The sequence below is a fragment of the Nilaparvata lugens genome, unplaced genomic scaffold, assembly GCF_014356525.2.
Source record: "Nilaparvata lugens isolate BPH unplaced genomic scaffold, ASM1435652v1 scaffold2688, whole genome shotgun sequence".
Taxonomy (NCBI): Eukaryota; Metazoa; Arthropoda; class Insecta; order Hemiptera; family Delphacidae; genus Nilaparvata; species Nilaparvata lugens.
This window is the reverse complement of record NW_024090332.1, coordinates 1-20,105: the sequence shown is the minus strand read 5'-3', so window position 1 is coordinate 20,105 and position 20,105 is coordinate 1. Positions and strand designations below refer to the sequence as shown.

General features: G+C 32.4%; 1 protein-coding gene across 1 annotated transcript; it reads right to left on the bottom strand.

Moving 5' to 3' along the window:
- Nucleotides 1-172: 172 nt before the first annotated feature.
- On the bottom strand, nt 173-16,572 carry LOC111047237 (transmembrane protein 17-like). The gene is made up of 5 exons (XM_039444068.1): nt 16,282-16,572; nt 15,085-15,188; nt 5,808-5,921; nt 4,729-4,866; nt 173-412 (listed from the first exon to the last, which is right to left on the bottom strand). The coding sequence occupies exons 1-5, from the start codon at nt 16,382-16,384 to the stop codon at nt 269-271; spliced, it is 603 nt and encodes a 200-aa protein (XP_039300002.1). The 5' UTR covers nt 16,385-16,572; the 3' UTR covers nt 173-268.
- Nucleotides 16,573-20,105: the final 3,533 nt, after the last annotated feature.

The window sequence follows — 20,105 nt, the reverse complement described above, 5'->3', positions numbered from 1 at the left end:
TATTCTTTTTCTTCATCATCATCGTCCTCTTATTATTATTTATTATTCATCTTCTTTTTATCCTTCTTCTTTTCCTCCTTCTTCTTCTTCTTCTTCTTTCTCCTTTTCTCCTCTTCCCCTTCTTCTTCTTCTTCTTTCTCTTTTTCTCCTCTTCCCCTTCTTTTTCTTCTTCTCCCTCTTCTTCTTCAATTTCATTTTATCATCCTCTTTCTTAAACTTTATTTTCTTATTCTTCTGGTTCTTGTTTTTCTTCGTCTTATTCCGTCATTCAAGTGGACTTTGTTCGCAACTGCAATCGACTTGGAAGCTCGGCCATTTTGAATCGGGCAATATGGAACTGCTGGGCGGAATGTCGTGCCGCGTTACGTAACGCCTGGCAGCCACTCACCAACTGCACAGCTAGTAGACACACCTGCAATAAATCAAATTAATAATATAAATACATTTTATAAATGAATAATATAAAACAAAAAGTTATTAGAAAAGGGTTTTAGTAACCTACATCAAATTGAAAAACCATTCATCATCCTTAAAATATAAATCACTTCAAAACAGAAGACTGAACCAATGGATCTCATCTTTACAAATAATATTCTTATCAATTCAAGTAAAAATATAATAGCTCATCAGCCTCTAAGTAGGTGCTATAGAAATCATGAAAGAAAAAAGGTCAAAATTAATTTCTAGTTTATTATTACTAATTTATCCAATTTTGTTATGTTTGTTAATTATTCTTGAAGTTCAGTAGTCGATTGAAAATCAACGCCCTTTTTGAAAAGATTGTAGAACTTGTGAAGAAGGTCTGCAGAGAAAGGAATGAACCGTCCATAATAATTCACCAAACCTAAGAATGATCTTAGCTTTTGAAGTGTAGTGGGTGGTTTGGCTGCAAGAATAGCTGAAGCCTTGTTATCGGTTTTGTGCAGTCCTTGTTCATTTATTTTGTGACCAAGGTAAGTGATCTCAATTTGCAGTACCTTACACTTATCTTTGTTCATCGATTTCCATTCTCAATACATATCTTGAAGAATTCTTGGACATGCTTGTAATGTGTCTCTACATCTGGAGAGACAATGTCAACATCATCGAAAAATATTGAAAGGTATTGAATCTTACCGAAAATTGCGTTAAGTAGGTGCTATTAAAATCATGAAAGAAAAAATGTCAAAATTACTTTCAGATAGATCTTTAATAATTGATTCAATCAATTTGATCAAGCTTCTGATCAAAATTATACTTTAAGGAGTCTCTTGATCTTTCTGATCAAAAGCTGGATTCAATCAATGATTATAGATTAACTCAAGCGTGATTGACCGTGTAGGAAGTCATTCGACGCTTGAAGCTAGGCTAGGCTAGATGGTGATTGATAGAAACTTTGAAGTATTTTTGGTTGATTGAGTGAATGACTGAAGCGGATAAAGGAGGGTTTGATCGTCTAGGACAATTTTCATCAAGCATTGCTTCAGTCAGTATATAAAAACCATGATGCCATGTCCAAATGTTAGCCCAATGACGGATCCACATGTTGGCCCAATGACGGATCCACATGTTGGCCCAATGGATGGGTGGGTGGTTTGCCAACATGTGGACTAGGCATGACGTTCACCACTAAAATCAACACAGCTGCTCAAAAAACAACCACTAGCAAACAAAATAATAGCTGATCCCATTTCTGATGAGAAGAAGGTTTTGATAGAATGATTGAATAGGCCAAGCAATAGGCACAGCCCGAAACTGTTCCTTCCCTGATTGATCTTTTAGGGCCTACTTTGGAAACCACACTCAAATATCGAATACATTATATAAAATTATGTATTGCGTGGCTTTTTTATCATACTATACACATGCTAAGTGTGTGGATCACATTGGATGCATATATGTGCAAGTGCACGCTTGTTTATGATTGACCAAGCGTGCAGATGAGAAACAAAATATGGAGAGAGCAATAGGAACACCCACACTGAACGCGTGCATTTGCTGGTGCGTTCAGTGTGAGCAGCTAGCCACAAGCTATTGATAGCGTGTTTCAATGGTACTTTCCAGATTTTGTTTTTCGGCTCATGCATGATTTTACTAGCACTTGCACATATACACCTCAATGTGATCACTCATAAATAAATTAGTAGTTCTGTGAACAATAGACCTCACACAGTATTCTCATCCACAATTATTACCTGATTGAAACTATAGACCTTATGGAAATACAGCAATAGACTGGCTTCTCCACACATCTGTGTAATCACTTGTCAGCTGATTTATGATGAATAATTCTGTAGTCTGATTTTTACTCTTATATTGGCGTATGAAGGAGGCTCCTTTTTCCTTTTATATTATCCTTGAAATGCAAAATTTCAAAAAACCTTGTATAAACGTCGACGCGAAATTAAAAAAGGAACATACCTGTCAAATTTCATGCAAATCTATTACTGCGTTTCGCCGTAAATGCGCAACATATAAACATTTAAACATTAAGAGAAATGCCAAACCGTCGACTTGAATCTTAGACCTCACTTTGCTCGGTCAATAGATTGCTCATGCCCGGTTTCACCAACCTCGATCAAATATAGCCTAGCCATGGTCAATTAGACCATAGTCAAAATTTGATCACTCGTTCAAACATACAACTGTTCCACCAACTTCGGAATTGATCAAAACTCCGTCGATCAAATTTGAACATGGTCAACTCTTGTAGCTGTACTTTTCTGAAGTTGGCCAACATGTTTGCTGGCTTGCTATTGGCTACATCTGATTTTTATGGATAGAAATTACTGAGATATTGCAATTTTTCAAATGCTAATGAATAATTAATTATTATTAAACGAAAATCCAAATTTAATTCTGTAATATAGTGAATATAGTAACACTCCATGATACTCAATATCAGTTTCGCTGCTCATATTCAGAGGGAAATTTGCGCTGAATGCTCTTTTTACTTTACCGTCAGGCCGTCAAAAATTCATATTACTGTACTTTTTTTGTAATTACTGTACTAATTTTTCTTCATATTCATTATTTCGGGGCAGGCCTCCTGGGCCTATCAAAGTCTAAATGAAACCCCCAAGGTGTGGGGCCCTTCTTCATACTTTTATTCACAATAGAAAAAAAAATGAAATGAAATAAGTAAAAAATCAAATGAAAATATAGTCATACTTGGATATTACACATAAATTTAAAAACTGTAAAATTTTGAAAAAAAAAATTACTAGAGAAAAAGTATTGAACATAAAAAATATAAAATCATAAAGCAATTAAACAGGATTTTGTGCGGGCAGCACATTCTGAGTGATCATTAGTATTATTCAGTGAACAGAAAATCTTTTTCAAAATCGTCCTTTATTTTCTATACTATAATAATTTACTAATAATTAAAAGATTCCGAGAACAAACCTAATAAATAACTTACTACAACTAAATTCAATCGCACTAAAAACTTTGAAATTTTTCATTGCGTAAAAAACAAATGGTAACCTACAAACAAGCAAGAAATTTGATCGAGCCAGTCTTTTGACCGTGTTCAAATAATTTGATCGCCCGTTCGGCGGCAATCAAAATTAACCATTGGTTTGACCGTGGTTAAACGTAACTGGTGTTGTTGGAACGAATTATTTCTGATTTGACCAGCTGATAGACTTTAACCATGTTCAAATGCCTTGACCAAGGTTGGTGAAACGGGGCATTAGTGTTTCAATGGCACTCCAGATATTGTTTTTCAGCTCATGCATGATTCGACTTGCACTTGCACAAATACGAATTCATGTGATCACGCCCTTACATAAATAAAGGGTAATTATAAAATGACTTTACAACTTTGAAAGCACATTAATATTTATTGAAATTACCTCCAGACTTGAGAAAGGTGTAATTTTGTTACAAACACTTCAAGTTTAAGGTGTGGATGTTATTTTGGTTCGATATGACAGTCTTTGGTAATGCGACATACATCCCACCGATAATCGATTTCTTGCTACACTCGTACCAGCATATCAAGCGTAACTTGTGCAACCGCAGTGATCCGATTTCGGAGGTCATTAAGATTGTCTGGTAGAGGCGGAACATAAACCTTATCCTTAATGAAGCCCAACAGGAAGAAATCCATCGGTGTTAAATTCGGTGAGCGAGGTGGCCATGCAATTGGCCCTGCATGGTTAAATCAGCGAAGTTGAAAGCGATTGTCTAGAAAACACCTCGTTCACCGGATTTAAAATCGATGGATTTCTTCCTGTGGGGTTTCATTAAGGATAAGGTTTATGTTCCGCATGTACCATACAATCTTAATGATCTCCGAAATCGGATCACATTCGGATCGTTGCGGTTGCACAAGCTACGACTGATATGCTGCTGGCAAGAAATCGATTATCGGTGGTATTTGTGTCCATTACCAACGGCTGTCACATCGAACCAAAATAACACCCACACCTTAAACTTGAAGGGTTTTGTAAAGGTGCGTACAGATTTACGCGCCGCGGACATGAGCAATTCACTTTTAATCAGCTGATGCCAAGCTTTTTATATCTGTATCTTACCGTTTCTGTAAAAATACAGATATAGTCAGCTGATTAAAAGTGAATTGCTCATGTTCGCGGCTCGTATATCTGTACGCACCTTAACAAAATGACAGCTTTCTCAATTCTGTAGGTGTTTTCAATAAATATTTATGTGCTTTCAAAGCTTTAAAGTCCTTTTATAATCACTCTGTATAGTGCAGATAGAAGATGCGTGTACACAGACCTGCACTGTTTGCACACAGCGTTCGAGCACGCTTGCTCGCAGTACTGCTCCGTGGCCTGAGCCTCCCACTAGAAGAAACAGTTGCAACGGGGTCTGTAGCATGGCGGTTAACATGAAGAAACCGGCCAACTCGGGGATCTGCAAAAAACCACGAAAATCCAAGATGATAGTATGTTTCCATGAGTATTTTAGCTGGATGAAAATGTTGCTTGCGTCACGGGATCAAAGTAACTTTTTCTCCCTCAAGGGAAATTGTTTAACCTCCCAGGGAGAAAAGATTCAATATTGTCTCCAGATGTACAAATAACTACAGTATTGGACTGATAAGAAGATCCCTAGTTGTTCAGTGCGGGGGCGGGCCAGCCGCTAGTATTGTTTCTCTCTACTTTCCCTGTCTATAAGCAACTCAAATAGTGTTGGAACTACCTTTGCCTATCTGAAAAGTTTTCACGAGAGAAGTGAAACATGTTGAAAAAATTAATTAGGGCTTTGAAGGGTTGTACGCAAGGAAAATAGAATAGGTACAGAAAGTAATTTAGGTTTAATTAATAAAAAAATTGTAATTTCATGGCTTTAAATTTCTCGAAGTAGTCAATTATTTTTTCAAGTTTTCAACATTTTTTCTTTGGCGTACAAATTAATTTTATTTAATTCATCAACCTTTCAAATTCAAATTATTTTTCCTGGATCGAAAATTATGTGTTTAAACAGTGATGTGACTCATAACCTCATTTGGACAATATGAACTTTTGATCAAAATTTGGGAGAGAAATAGTAAAGGCTCAGCCTAGTTTTTTCTCCCTTATCATAATATTATTATGATGACAGTATATTGTACAATTAATGAATAAAATGGAAAAATAGGTACGATGGTTGTACGTTTACACTTCAAGTAAGATCATACTGAATTCAATTAGAAGGCTACGTCTGATAAGGACTCATGAGACGAGTAGGAACGAATTTGTTGTTGACGCTATTGTGAGAGAATTTGAAAGTAGATAAAATGTGATATCTGTCAATGAAAGTGTATGACTCATGAAAGAGTGTTGAAGCTATTGTGGGGGAATTTGACAGCTTACCATTTCACAAAGGTTGCCTCGATATCCTAGGTACAGTCGAAATAGCTCGATTAGTACTGCCAGGGTGACCACAACCAAAACTATTATTTGGTACAGCATTGAGAGGCAGCCAATCTTCAACAAAAATTGATTTAATATTATAATAATTTACATAGTATACCAAAAGTGAAATACAAATCGAAAATTACAATAGTATTTTCAATGGGTATTATCATGGAGAAACAATAGCGTAAGTTGATATCCCATGGTATAGGGCGTTTATGTCGCAACTTTTACTGTTATCTCAAGCCGATTATTGTCGATTTCTACTGTTTTGACCGGGTAAGAGTGTATGAACAGTACAATATGAGAGACTACCAGCGTCATAGAGCATCACAGGAAAGAACTACGTGGAATATCAGCTTGAGATAACAGTAAAAGTTGCGAAATAACGCCCTATACCCATGGGATATCTACTTATGCTATTGTTTCTCTATGGTATTATTTAACAAAAAATAACTTATATTGTTTCTAAACTTTACGGTATCTAATATTTATACCTGATTGATACAAGCTTAATAATAATTCAAATATCGTATGTCCTGGCTAGCTGGGATTTGGTGTCAGAGTTTGGTTGATCACATCTGAATAATTTGCCGTGCTACCAATTTTTCCTTAAACGGTTGGAATAGCATTTAACACCTATCAACCTAAGAATAGTTGTCGGCTCCAATAAAATAAATTCTTGATAAACTGTGAATGGATCTATTGCCTATGAATGAGAAATCCAGTTTTCAGAGCAAATTAACTTATAATCTTCAGATGAAATTACACAAATACACAAGGAGAATATATATTAAGCCTAATTATTTCAGAGTTATTACGAACTAAAATACTTATCTAGTTTACAGTTGAAACACAGTGGCTATTGGCTTGACTATACAAACAGCTAAATCTGAACAAAACAGCACAAAAATTTATATAAAACTCAATTTAAAACATTAATAAACGAAAATGATTTAGAGCAAAACTCCACAAAACACTTGTAGCCAGCCATTTTTTCAGAAGAAGAAAGAACAGGAAAAGCCACAAGTTGCAAGTCACGAAGCCAACGCCTCCAACATTACAGACACGTCACCACAAAATTATAATTTACAAGTTTAGAATTTACATTCTACATCTGTTCTCAATAAAACTTTATTTTGAAAATGTTATTTTAAATTTTTATACATATTCTATTTAAATAAACTATTTATCTAGTAATTTGTTAACCCTGCCTCGGTGACACCATGGAACAATGCAACAAACATTTACGATAATAAATTCTCCGTCAAAAAGTTTGTCCGTCTATTGATAACTCTGACATTTACTATAAAGTTCCATAGATCTCGAATTGAAGATTCGATTCCAATGTGAGAAGAAAAATGTAATATTACAAATACCCCCCTCTTGACATAAAAAAAATTTTACTGTTTGAAAATTCAAAGAAAAAATTTACATTGACCCTAATGAAAATTGTTGAAATTTAAATTTGAGAACAGTAACAATTTTTTCTAGAAAAACAATACATGTCATCCAAAAATATTGAAAATTATTATAAAAATTCATCAATAGCGTTTGTTATATGTTTCCAAACAATATCTCAAAATATAGAATATCAATATTACTTTTGATTTAGCTTTCTAATTTAAAGAAAAATATCTCAACAGAAAGTTTAATATGTAAAGAATAGTTTTTTGAAATTGCACATAAATTTAATAGATAGAAAAATTTAATTTTTTATTGCATAAAAAAAATTTAGTATGTTGAATAAAAAAATTTATTATTATTATTTTTTTTTTTAAATGAATTGATGAATTGTTACATTTAATTTTCACATAAAATTTCAATAAATCAAAAAATGTTCATTTCTTTCACTATTGACGCGGTTGATTTTATTGATGCACATTTTGGAAAACAGTCCGTTAAGGCACTCAGTATGATTTTCAGTTAAGTGTGACTCCAATGTGATGACGTTGAGTGTTGGGCTGATCTGGATGCACGTAGTGTTGGGCTGATACTTGTAGTCGACTGATGCATATCAAACTCGATACAGGTGACATCTCAGTTAGCATTGCTTCATGTTTGTAGTAGACGGCTGCATTCCAAATTCAATACAGAGTCACATAAATTTTGTATCATATAATTATACAATGTACATTTCACGCTTGAAATGACAATGTAATTCATTTTTTGGAAAAGAGATAGACGCTGCATACAGGATTAATTTAGGTAAGGTTTGGTTTTTTGATATTTTCAGCTTTCAAGGTTTAGAGTTCTGCATACAGGAATAATTTAGGAGAGGATTTTTTGAATCAATTCTTTCATGATACTGTGACTGTTCTTCTGAATTCAAAGTTGTGAATGTGAACATGGATGGCAATTACCTCCAGGTAATGCAGTAGTGTTGAAGTTTGAGATACAGAGTCAGCAATAAGCATTGGCATTGCTATTGGCGTATGCTTTGGTGTCGGCTTTGGCATTGGCGTTGATATTGGCATTGGCGCAGGCATTGGCATTAGCATTGGCGCAGATTTTGGCATTGGCGTAGCTATTGGCATTGGCGCAGGCATTGACATCAGCACAGGCATCGGCGTTGATTTTGGTGTTGGCATCAGCATTGGCGCAGGCATTGGCGTAGCTATTGGCATTGGTGCAGCATTGGCGCAGATTTTGGCATTGGCGCAGGCATTGATGTAGCTATTGGCATTGGCGCAGGCATTGATATCAGCACAGGCATCGGCGTAGATTTTGGCGTAGTTATTGGTGTTGATATTGGCGTAGTTATTGGTGTAGGCCGCAGCGTAGATTTAGGCGTAGATATTGGCGTAGTTATGTCACACTAGTTTGAAAATCACCCAAATGTTCTTAACACTCTTCATGGCGTTCACTTGTTGCTGATTTCGAGATTCACATGATAACTATTTCAATGTTAATGTCTGTGCTGTACCTGTTGTCTTAAAATGCTTATAAACTAAGAAGAAAAACTTGATTAGGCTATCCATACAATCTAATACACATGAAAATTATTTTTAAGTATTTATGAAATTGAAATTTGTTAACATCTTATTATACAGTCAGCAATACATAAATTGTGAAATATGGACATATCAATGATAAATTTAAAAAAATTCATTTTCATCTATTCACTGTTCAAATATCAAATTTTAATCCATTCTTTAAAATAGAAATATAATTTTTCATAACACCCTGTATCATTATCAAAATTGTAAAAAAAAAAAAACATCAGATTATCACAACAAAATTTAATTTCAATACATATTTCAATAATTTCAGACAATTGGTCTTCTATTCACAATCATTTCATAATATATCTGCATTTCATTATCATTTAATATAACATTTCATTTATAGCATGTTCATTTCACATTTATGATTTATCATTCAGGGTTTCAAAATTATTTAGTTTTAATTTTGTTCAAAAATTGTATAAAAAGCAAATTATTTAATATTGTTAATCATCGTTTGTCGGATACTACAGTTTATTTCGACTCTTCAATGTTCTAAACACAAACTACATTTCATGACAAAACTTTACTATCAATCATTAAACAAGAAATCATTCAAAACATCAATAATATTTTGCTTCAAAGGCAAACAATATTCATAAGTAATCTGCATCTATGGCAATCAACATAAGTAATCAACACAAAAAATATTATCTCATTACTGCCTCTCTAAGTCATAACCTCTGTTATTCCTTCTTTAGGCAATAATGGGTTTCCATCTCAAAAAACAATCACATACCAGCAAAATTCTAATCAACAAACCCCACTAAAAATTCTACATACACTCCAGCATCCATTTCAAACGATAATCAATCATATCAAAATTTATAGAACAAACAGTTTTAAAATTAAAAAAAAATCAATTACAAAAACTTATTTCAATTAATAATATAACAAAACGTTTTAAATTGAACCAATTATTTTTTAAAATAATTTAAAATTTAAAGACTGTATAATAAGTACAAACATTTCAAGATTATAATACAAAGATGATCAAGATGAATACTGGGTAAATAAGTTCCCTAAAAAATACAAACAAGAGAAAAAGAAAACTGGGTAAATAAATTCCCTAAAACAATACAAAGAAGAGAAAGATTAATTAGAGCCTATCCTACATGTCAGTACTGAACTTTCATGAGGAAGTATATTTAATAAAATATACTACTATGGAATTTTGTAAATTCCAAGTATGACTCTAATTTGTTATAATTGTGAGCTATCACTCCCACAAAAACAACTGGTGAAGGAAAAAATGTTGACTATTGTGACTGGGTGGAAAGTTCCTAGATGTCTGTAAGGCAATGTGATAGCAGACTCTAGTATCGGACCACAAAAACAAAAGTATGCAAAAGTTTTTACAAACATTTGTTGTTGCAGTCATAAGGTTTTTATATCGCAAACAAGTAGGTCAGATAATCGAGTCCAGCCGTATGTGGTTCACGCCCACACCTCTAAAAAAATCACACCTACTTGTCTACCAAAAATCCAAAGTATTGGACAGCAAAGAAAAAATAAAATGCAAAATGGGTTAAAAGCCCAGAAGAAAACTATAACCTAATTACATATGGCTTATGGCACAATATGCAATGAAAGATGAGAACATGGGACATAATTGCTCTGAAAAACCTAATTACCTAATATGATACCTAAAAAAAAATAGACATGATTAAAATATGTAATACATGATGAAAAAATATACCACAAGCAAACAATTATTTACACTACAATGGATAGATTTTAGAAAAGTTAAGTTTTATCAACAATTTAAAGATTAGGAAAATAAGCTACTATTTCAACTTCCAAAATTATTTCAGAAAAAATACAAATTTAAATGACTATGGACAAGATTGGTTAAGATATGCTTCATAGAAGAAATTTACTGAATATTACACAAAGACAGGAAAGAATCGAAAATTGAAAGGATTAAGGGCCAAGAAAATAGGCTACAGGAAAGAAAAAAGACACAATTATGGACTCTTACCATACACTGTGTAGCGATTATGCTATTCTGAATCCCGGCATAACACAGGATTCCTAATCATTGTGTGTTGGGGAATACCCTTTCATCATGTGACTCACAGTCATCATCTTGTAAATAAGCAACTTGAAACAACCTTTGAATACTAATACATCAATGGTGACTTTGCGTTTTGTTTTCTTCAAGAGCATGATTTTATTCATGGGTTCATTTGTTTTAACAAAGCCGTTTTGCCTACAAAAGTTAGTCATGTTCACTTGAGAATGCATTGCATACACCTTTTCAATTTTCAGTTGAAAGTTGAACTCATCAACTTGACTCAAAGCAAGATTCATTTTGTTTACATTGTTCCTAACCTCCACAGAAACCTGTCTCATGTAATCATTCACTTTGTTCATAGTTTTCCTAACCTTCAATGTAGCAATATTACTTTCATGATAGTTGACTTTCAGTGAAGACAACTCCCTACCTACTTCTTTACTCAATTCTACTGTCTCACTATGGTTGACTTTTCCAACAACAGTAACTAGGCCTACATTTTCAGAAACTTGAATGAGTTGATCTTGTAACTTAACACTACTATCATTCTGCTTCAATTTGTTTTCATCTTCATCTTCATCTTTCAATGTTTCATGTGCACTTTTCAATAGAAGGTTTATACTAACCTGCTCTAGTCTTATACTAGTACATTCTTGCTTCATATCATCAAACCTAGCATTAAACTTAGCATTTTGCTCATCAAATCTAGCATTTTGTTCATCAAATCTAGCATTTTGCTCATCAAATCTAGCATTTTGCTCATCAAATCTAGCATTAAACTTAGCATTTTGCTCATCAAATCTAGCATCTAGCTTATCAAACCTTTGTGTTAAGAATGCTATAAGATTCAGATCATTTTTAATGTTTGCCATTTTGTAATATGCACTGATTCATTAAAACTTGATCTCTCTTGAACCGATCTCCCACTCAGCAACAAACCATTCATAACCTATCAAGATATCTATCCACTAATAATTTCTATAACCAGGGATTTCATGGTGTACCATTTGGGACATATTTATTTTGTAATTCGGTCCCACCACAGGGGTAACATTTGCCGTGCTACCAATTTTTCCTTAAACGGTTGGAATAGCATTTAACACCTATCAACCTAAGAATAGTTGTCGGCTCCAATAAAATAAATTCTTGATAAACTGTGAATGGATCTATTGCCTATGAATGAGAAATCCAGTTTTCAGAGCAAATTAACTTATAATCTTCAGATGAATTTACACAAATACACAAGGAGAATATATATTAAGCCTAATTATTTCAGAGTTATTACGAACTAAAATACTTATCTAGTTTACAGTTGAAACACAGTGGCTATTGGCTTGACTATACAAACAGCTAAATCTGAACAAAACAGCACAAAAATTTATATAAAACTCAATTTAAAACATTAATAAACGAAAATGATTTAGAGCAAAACTCCACGACAACACTTGTAGCCAGCCATTTTTCAGAAGAAGGCAGGGCTGAACAGGAAAAGCAAAGTTGCAAGTCACGAAGCCAACGCCTCCAACATTACAGACACGTCACCACAAAATTATAATTTACAAGTTTAGAATTTACATTCTACATCTGTTCTCAATAAAACTTTATTTTGAAAATGTTATTTTAAATTTTTATACATATTCTATTTAAATAAACTATTTATCTAGTAATTTGTTAACCCTGCCTCGGTGACACCATGGAACAGTGCAACAAACATTTACGATAATAAATTCTCCGTCAAAAAGTTTGTCCGTCTATTGATAACTCTGACATTTACTATAAAGTTCCATAGATCTCGAATTGAAGATTCGATTCCAATGTGAGAAGAAAAATGTAATATTACAAATTACAGGGCCTCTGACGTTACTTCATAATTATCTCATCATCCAAATTATGTTTCGAACTTGCCTTTTCACATAAGTACTTGACAGTTTAAAACTCGTTTCAAGGCACTGTGCCCTGACAAGTGTGCAACGTTTCAAGACAAATGAGCTGGTGGTATCTTAATCTATGAAGGTACCCGCATGTTTCTAAATATTTACTTGAATATGTTTTGTTGTTTCCGGGGACGTATCAGGGCATTTAGCTCCATCCTCAGCGAACTTTATTATTGGATTTTAAGATCATAGTATTTTTGTGAGTTGAAGATGTAATTAAGTCTACAGATGGAAATTACTGAGAAATTAGATTTTATTCAATTAAGCGGCTGCAATTAGCAGCTGGCCGTTATGGCTTCGTATAAAGTAAGCGCTGCTATCCAGAGATTGTCAGTTTGGTGTAAGGGTAAGCATTCCTGGTCGGCAATTAGGAGGTACTGGGTTCGATTCCGGGGCTGACAAATAATTTGTGTATAGTAGCGCTCATCGAATTTCCATCTAGCTGTTTACCCTGATGTCAATATTTGCAGTACCTAGCAGAAATCTTCGGGGTGGTTTACAGCATTTAATTAGGATTTTTGTTTAACAATAATTAATGTAATTAGGTGTATTTTGAAAATATTAAACAATATGAAGTTAACTCTAGATGAAATTGATCTAATAATTTAATTGAATCTATATCTCAAACCTAATATTGTGAATACTTGAGTTTATTGTATTTTTAATGTGTAAATATTTAATACTAGCAGGTAACCCGTGCTTCGCAAGGGTCATTCTTAAAACTTGACGTAATGAAATCTAGAAGAATTCAAAATAGGCCTATAAGAATCCTCGGTTGATTAAGAATGTATATGCTGCATTTCAAAGTAAATCAGTATGACCACCTTTCAATTAAAAAAAGAAGTTGGATTCAAAATGGCGGAAAAAATTTGGGTGTGACGGAGAACCTGTTTTTTTCATTCGAAAAGGATCCCCAATCATACTATCTTGTAATTTCCCTTTTAAGAGAAATCTTCTGCTGCTTCCATACAAACTGGAAGCATGACAAATAATTGAAAACTTGACAAACCGAAAACTTGATGTAATCAAATCTTGAAGAATCTAAAATTGGTCTATAACCACCCTCGGTTAAGCAAGAATCTATATGCAAAATTTCAAGCTAATCAGTCCAGTAGTTCTGCCGTGATAATGCGTCAAACATAATTTCCCTATACTTTACACCTGTATAGGCTACGTTTATAATCCAGTTCTTTCCTTTATTACAGTATAGGAGATGATACATGGATGGATGATCATTGTTATTTTACTAAAAGATAGAATAAGTTGAATAGTTTCCCTCTCAGAGGGAGTTTTGACAACCCACAAAACTCATTTTTCATTTGAAGATATAACGAAAAGGTGCATATGACCTTATTTTTTTGCTCAGCTTGCCAATATACCCCTCATTCCAATATTAAAATTTTCGACTGACTATACAGTGAGTCAGTCATTCTATCAGTGCTCGAATAATTTTTAAATTTTAATTAAATAAAAATGGAAGAATATAATTTCTTTATGTGAATAACAACACCTTCATTCAGACATATTAACTGCATGCGTTTTCATATTGCCGATACAGCATTGATGAAACTGTAGACGTTTATTTAGCATTGAAGTTGCTTTCCATGACTAAACACTATATAATAACGTTGTTGAAGTTCTGACACTGTGTGACTAGTAAATATTTGAAAAAACACTTACTTTTGTTGGAGTATTGAGGAATGCATTTCACTCCTGAAGAGGAGATTCTAGATTTTTAGAATCTATTGAGGCGGATGAAGCTCCTCTTCAGGAGTGAAATGCATTCCTCAATACTCCAACAAAAGTAAGTGTTTTTTTTTCAAATATTTACTAGTAACACAGTGTCAGAACTTCAACAAAGTTTATTTAGCACTTTGTCTCAAAAATTGTTCTAGCTGAAAAATTAATAATCCATGCCACGTGTAGGCCTAAACATTGCATCAGGAAAACGAAGTTTCAAAACTATGTTTCTCAGGTAGAAAGCAATATAGAAACAGATGTTCCTTTTTTAATTTTGATCATATGATTTGGTGATTTTTTAATGAAATCGAATGTACCATTAATGAAATTTAAACATTAATTCTAAAAAATCTAGAAGGAAAATTGAAATTCGGGCTTCCAGGTGCACGAGATTGATTGGGTGCACAAAATTTGGAGATCTAAATCATTCCCGTTTTTCCGGCATGCAATCCACAAGTTGACATGTTTTGATGCGAACAAACACAACCCTACTCTCTCTTATATATAGATTACTTTATGAATATTCCGTATTACCATACCTTCAAATAGAGAGTAAGAAGTGTCGTGATTAGCCATACTGGAAAGAAAACCACATTGAAATATAATGACATCTGTAGTGGAAGATTGGATACTACTTCATTACCTGCAAAAATTGAAAAATTAAATTGATTTCTAAGAGAAACAATATTTTATTTATGTTATCAAGGCTGAGATGGTTCGGCCATGTTTTCAGGATGAATGAGACCAGAATACCATAAATAGTGTTCAAAGAGAAGCTTTACTCAAAATGAAAAAGGAGTAATGCAAGAATGCGATGTTAGGATTAGGTCAGAGATGATTTTGTAAAGATGGGTTATAGAAGATGGAGAAGATTGATTGATGACAGAGATGCTTGGAGGAATGTTGTGAAAGAATCCAAAGCCCACCCTGGGCTCTATAGCTAAGGAAAAAAAAATATGCCATTAATTTACAGAGGATTATTTTTATATCTTTGAGTTATATTGATCATTAAGACCTTAAAACCTTAGGATTCTAAAACCTCTTGAATAGACTGAAATATAAAAAGACAATCTCTATTATTCTACTGTATCTGTAATTATATAAATGTTAGAATAATTTATAGTGACAATCAATTAAAACTGTCAACATTGGTTCAGTGAAATGCATTTTCCGTTGACAAAGATTATTATTTATAACAAAATGCTGACACAAGATCTCGTCATATCGAACAATATATATGTACCTACCGTACATCATAATATGTATGGTATTGTGAAAGCTGGAATAAATTGTTCCTAAATTTAATTTCTTCTATAAGATCTTATAAAAAATTCAAGGATAAGTTCTCCGCATAATCTTAGAGCCCAACCGTTAACAATAGGTAATAAATTAATTATGAACTGCTTTGCTGACAAGCGTCTAGATTATTATTGTTATGTAAGCTCTACCAAGTTACTCTTCTCCGATTTTTTTTCTAATTTTGGAAATTGTAAAAATGATGAAATAATATTAAACTTCATAATGAAAACAAATAAAATGCTTGGAGCTTAGTAAAGTTATGCAGTTCTATAGTTAAAATTAAAAAAAAAATTTGTTTGCTGTAGTGTCATTGTTCAAATGAATGATTGCACTTCCGCTCCGCAATTATATCAAGCTGTGTATTATTACCGCTCAACATGCAATCAAAACTCATTACCTAACTTGAAATTATTCTCACAACTGTGTCAACTACATACCCAGCTTTATGAATTCATCATCTTCGTCATTATTGTAGTACGATAGTCCTGGGAAGAAATGTTCTGACACATTAGTAACAGTCTGTTTCCAGCCTTCGGTCATTGCTGTGCGTTTTTCTTAATGGAATCAGGTTGTTACAAATTTTTGAATACAAATTATTTGTTTATTAAATATTAGAAGCTATATTTGTTGCTTTAGTTAGCCTGAAAGTATTGTGCTTTCACTATTTCTAGTAAAAACAAAAAAAAATTGAAGTGGCCAGTGACCTTGTGTTTTGTTTGACCGTTTCCATGGAAACCAGAAACAGTCACTATGCTTTATGATTTTTATTTTCGCGGTACAATTTTGTGTCGAATAATAAAGAAAAGTCAAACTTTTTTCTAGTGTTCTGTTTTATTCTTGTTTTATATTTTTAAGTTCTAAAATAATCAACATACTTGAATTGTTACATTAAACTAATGTCCTAAACTCAATGTCCTTACTCAATATTATTTAATTATATGATATTGAAATACTGATTTGAAAAAATTAATCCTCTATTAATATTATTCTACACAACATTTAAAAACAAATTTCTAATATCTTTTTTTAATGAATGATTTTGATTCTCCAGCTATTTTAAGTATGAAATTCTGCTAAATATTTGAGTGTTGGCACCCCTGTCAAATCACTTGTCTGGCAGTCGGACAAAAACACAATTTATCCAGTTGTGTCCCGGCATTTCATTTCATTTGCTTTTCAAGTGTTCAATGATTGTTTACTACTTATTGTTTACAGCATGTAAACTTTAATTAATAACTGAAAAATAAGTTGAACATTAATTGCATTCTACAGTTTTAACGGTCATCATGTTTAGAATGGTGAAATAGACTACTTTGGTTTCTTAATCAGTTTCACGGTTAGTTTACTTCTTGGAAGAGTTTCTGTTTTGAACCAAACTACTATTTTAAAGGTAATTTTTGTTTAAAAAATAGATATTCAAAATTTATGTACGATAATTGAGCCGTTAAAACATTATAAATTAAGTTTTTATGTATTTTTTTTTTTTTGCTAAAAGTGATGTACGATTTAGTGTTTTAACACACCCCATTTTATCAGGTGTGACCAACAGAATTTGATAATTTTCATCAAAACTATCATTTTTAAAGATAATTTAGAAATTTTTTCAACTTTTCTAGACCTCTACATAGTTCTCAAAAAAGACTTGGACTTCAGATTTCAAATATCAGTTTCTTTCAACTGAAACCTAACCTCGTTTTTGTTTGCAAGAATTATTTATTATTAATACAGTGATTCCAATACAATTTGAATCATTGCTATGCATGCATTGGAAGTTAAAACTTATAACAAATTTGTATTATTTGACAATAATCTGATACCGGCTCGTTTGTAGTGACTTTATGCTAATATTACGTAATGACTGATTTTTTATATTATTTGTTTGATACAAACCATAACAAAACGTCAGTATTTTAAATTTACCTATATTACAATAAAATATTCATGTTTTTATTTCATTTAATAAATAAACATGTTATTGATATAATGCGTAACTTAGGCCTACTATTAAAAGTAAAAAATACTATTCTTAGATAGTCCTCATTATATCCAAAGTTGTGATCAGGGCCAGGTCTCCCTGAATAAATCGTGTCAATAAAAAATATGGCACATAAAATGTAAGCAGCGTCACAGTCCAGCAAAGGTTTAGTCGAAAAACTCCTCTAACTATTTATTTCCTGTACTAAATGGATTTTCCTTTTTGCGGTATTTTATTAAGATGTAGGCCTAAGGTTTAAAGTGGCTTCGAACCACTTATCGTGAACAGAAAATTGTGAAAATTAATTTGGTTGAACAAGTATTGTCTTTTAACAGCGTACCTAGTAAAAGCATTAGCCTGTTAAATGTTTCAATATATCGTGAACAGTAAATTGCTGAAATTTAATTTGGTTGAACAATTATTATCTTTTAACAGCTTAGTAAAAGCAGTAGCCTGTTAAATGTTTCAATATAACTGAATTTATTCAAATATTCTTGTTATCAAGGACAAAGCTTTATACCGGTTGTTAACTTGATAAGCTACAACTCAGATAAAAGCTATAAAAAATTATGAATTAGGCTAAAAAAAGGTTTTTTTCTTTTGAAAAATGGTTTGTAAAATAAATAATCATCTAACGTTTTCAACTTCTGAATGTTAAACTTTTGTAGTAGCTATACTTTCTTGAATATTTTAACATTATTTATTGAATATACCATGTAGCATACTAGCTTACTACTTTGATAGCTAACGTGCTCAAAAATTATCGTTTTTGTTCATTTTTCAACGACTTTTATACTAGAAATTCTAATTAGTTACCAATAATAATTGTTTTACTGTAGGCCTATATTTATTGATTGAACATTGTACCATATTTAAAATTTATCTTTTACGGAACATAACCATTTCATGATATGATAGAATAGTTTTTATGGGCGTTTTGAGTTACATTTTTCCGTTATCTTAGGGCCTGGTCTGTATGTTTGTATATGTGTGATAATATCACTTTTTGTGTAGTTGAGAAGTTGATATTGTGGTAATTATTCATATTGAATGAAAAAGACTAAGAAATTGTCAAAAAACCACTGATTTATTGATAATTAGAAAGACCGGTTTCGGTTATTACACCATTGTCGATCTCAGTTTATCAGAGATTGACAATGGTGTAATAACCGAAACCGGTCTTTCTAATTATCATAAATCTGTGGTTTTTTGACAATTTCTTAGTCTTTTTCATTCAAGATAATATCACTCATAACATATCAAACTGGGCTACTTAAATTTTCAGCCATAGAACTATTCCATTTCAACCTTGTAACAAACAGTTTCTAATTTTACAAAATATATATTATTTTGTAATCTGATATTTATTTACTGTGCAGTGAAGTACGTTTTATTTCGCCGAAAATGCTTCAAGGCATGTAGCTTGCAACCTTGGCTGGGTTTTTTATTTTTGATTACAGACCGACAAAAACATTGTAATTCATGCAGAGTTATCGAATATAAGATCTGCGGTTTATTTGGCTCTTGACTATCATTGGTCACTGAGTAGCTTCCGTAGATATTTCGTTTATTCTCTGCTGTAGTTGGATTTGATTTTTTAAACTCCTTTGTGCTTATTGCTAGTGGAGGATTTGGTTTTATCAATATTGTTGTTGTGTGCTTATTGCTGGTAGAGGTAAGATGAACATACAAATTTGTAACTCAACTAACTTACAGTATTGTATTTGCTAGAGGATGTAATGTGACATTTAAGTTTTCAACACAACTAACTTTTGTTTGATAGAGTAGTAGCCTAAGCTAAATTCAAGTTGTGACTAAACTTAAGCTGGGTTTACTCAAAAATGTTACTAATTAACAAAATGTTAATAACTTAATCCTTATAGATTCTATTAGATTAACGGAATTTGACAAACACATATGCTCATCTTGTGTATGATAAGTTATGTTCAATCTAATAGAATCTATAAATTAAGTTATTAACATTTTGTTGATAACTTTGGTGTAAACGCAGCTTAACTTGCAGTATTTTAATTAATATGATAAGCATATTCCCCTTTAGACATTAAAAAATTCTTATTTATAATGATTCTAATCCGTATAAAACATAACTGTTAGTGTTCTAATACATTCACCCATGCATTTCCAAGTTTGACGATATTAAAATGTGCATTGCTCTAATATGACGTGTTGAATAAAATATGTATCACATCTTATCTTGTTTGCTAAATAAAATTATTGGATTTATGTTATTTTGGAGTTTAATCTATCTACATTATACAAACGAAA

Excerpts from the sequence above, each read along its gene's own strand:
- LOC111047237 (XM_039444068.1), bottom strand. The coding sequence starts at position 16,384 with ATGACCGAAGGCTGGAAACAGACTGTTACTAATGTGTCAGAACATTTC. Across the intron at positions 15,189-16,281 it reads TGATGAATTCATAAAGCTGG|GTAATGAAGTAGTATCCAAT; the intron begins GTATGTAGTTGA and ends CAATTTTTGCAG. Across the intron at positions 4,867-5,807 it reads GAGGCAACCTTTGTGAAATG|ATCCCCGAGTTGGCCGGTTT; the intron begins GTAAGCTGTCAA and ends GGTTTTTTGCAG.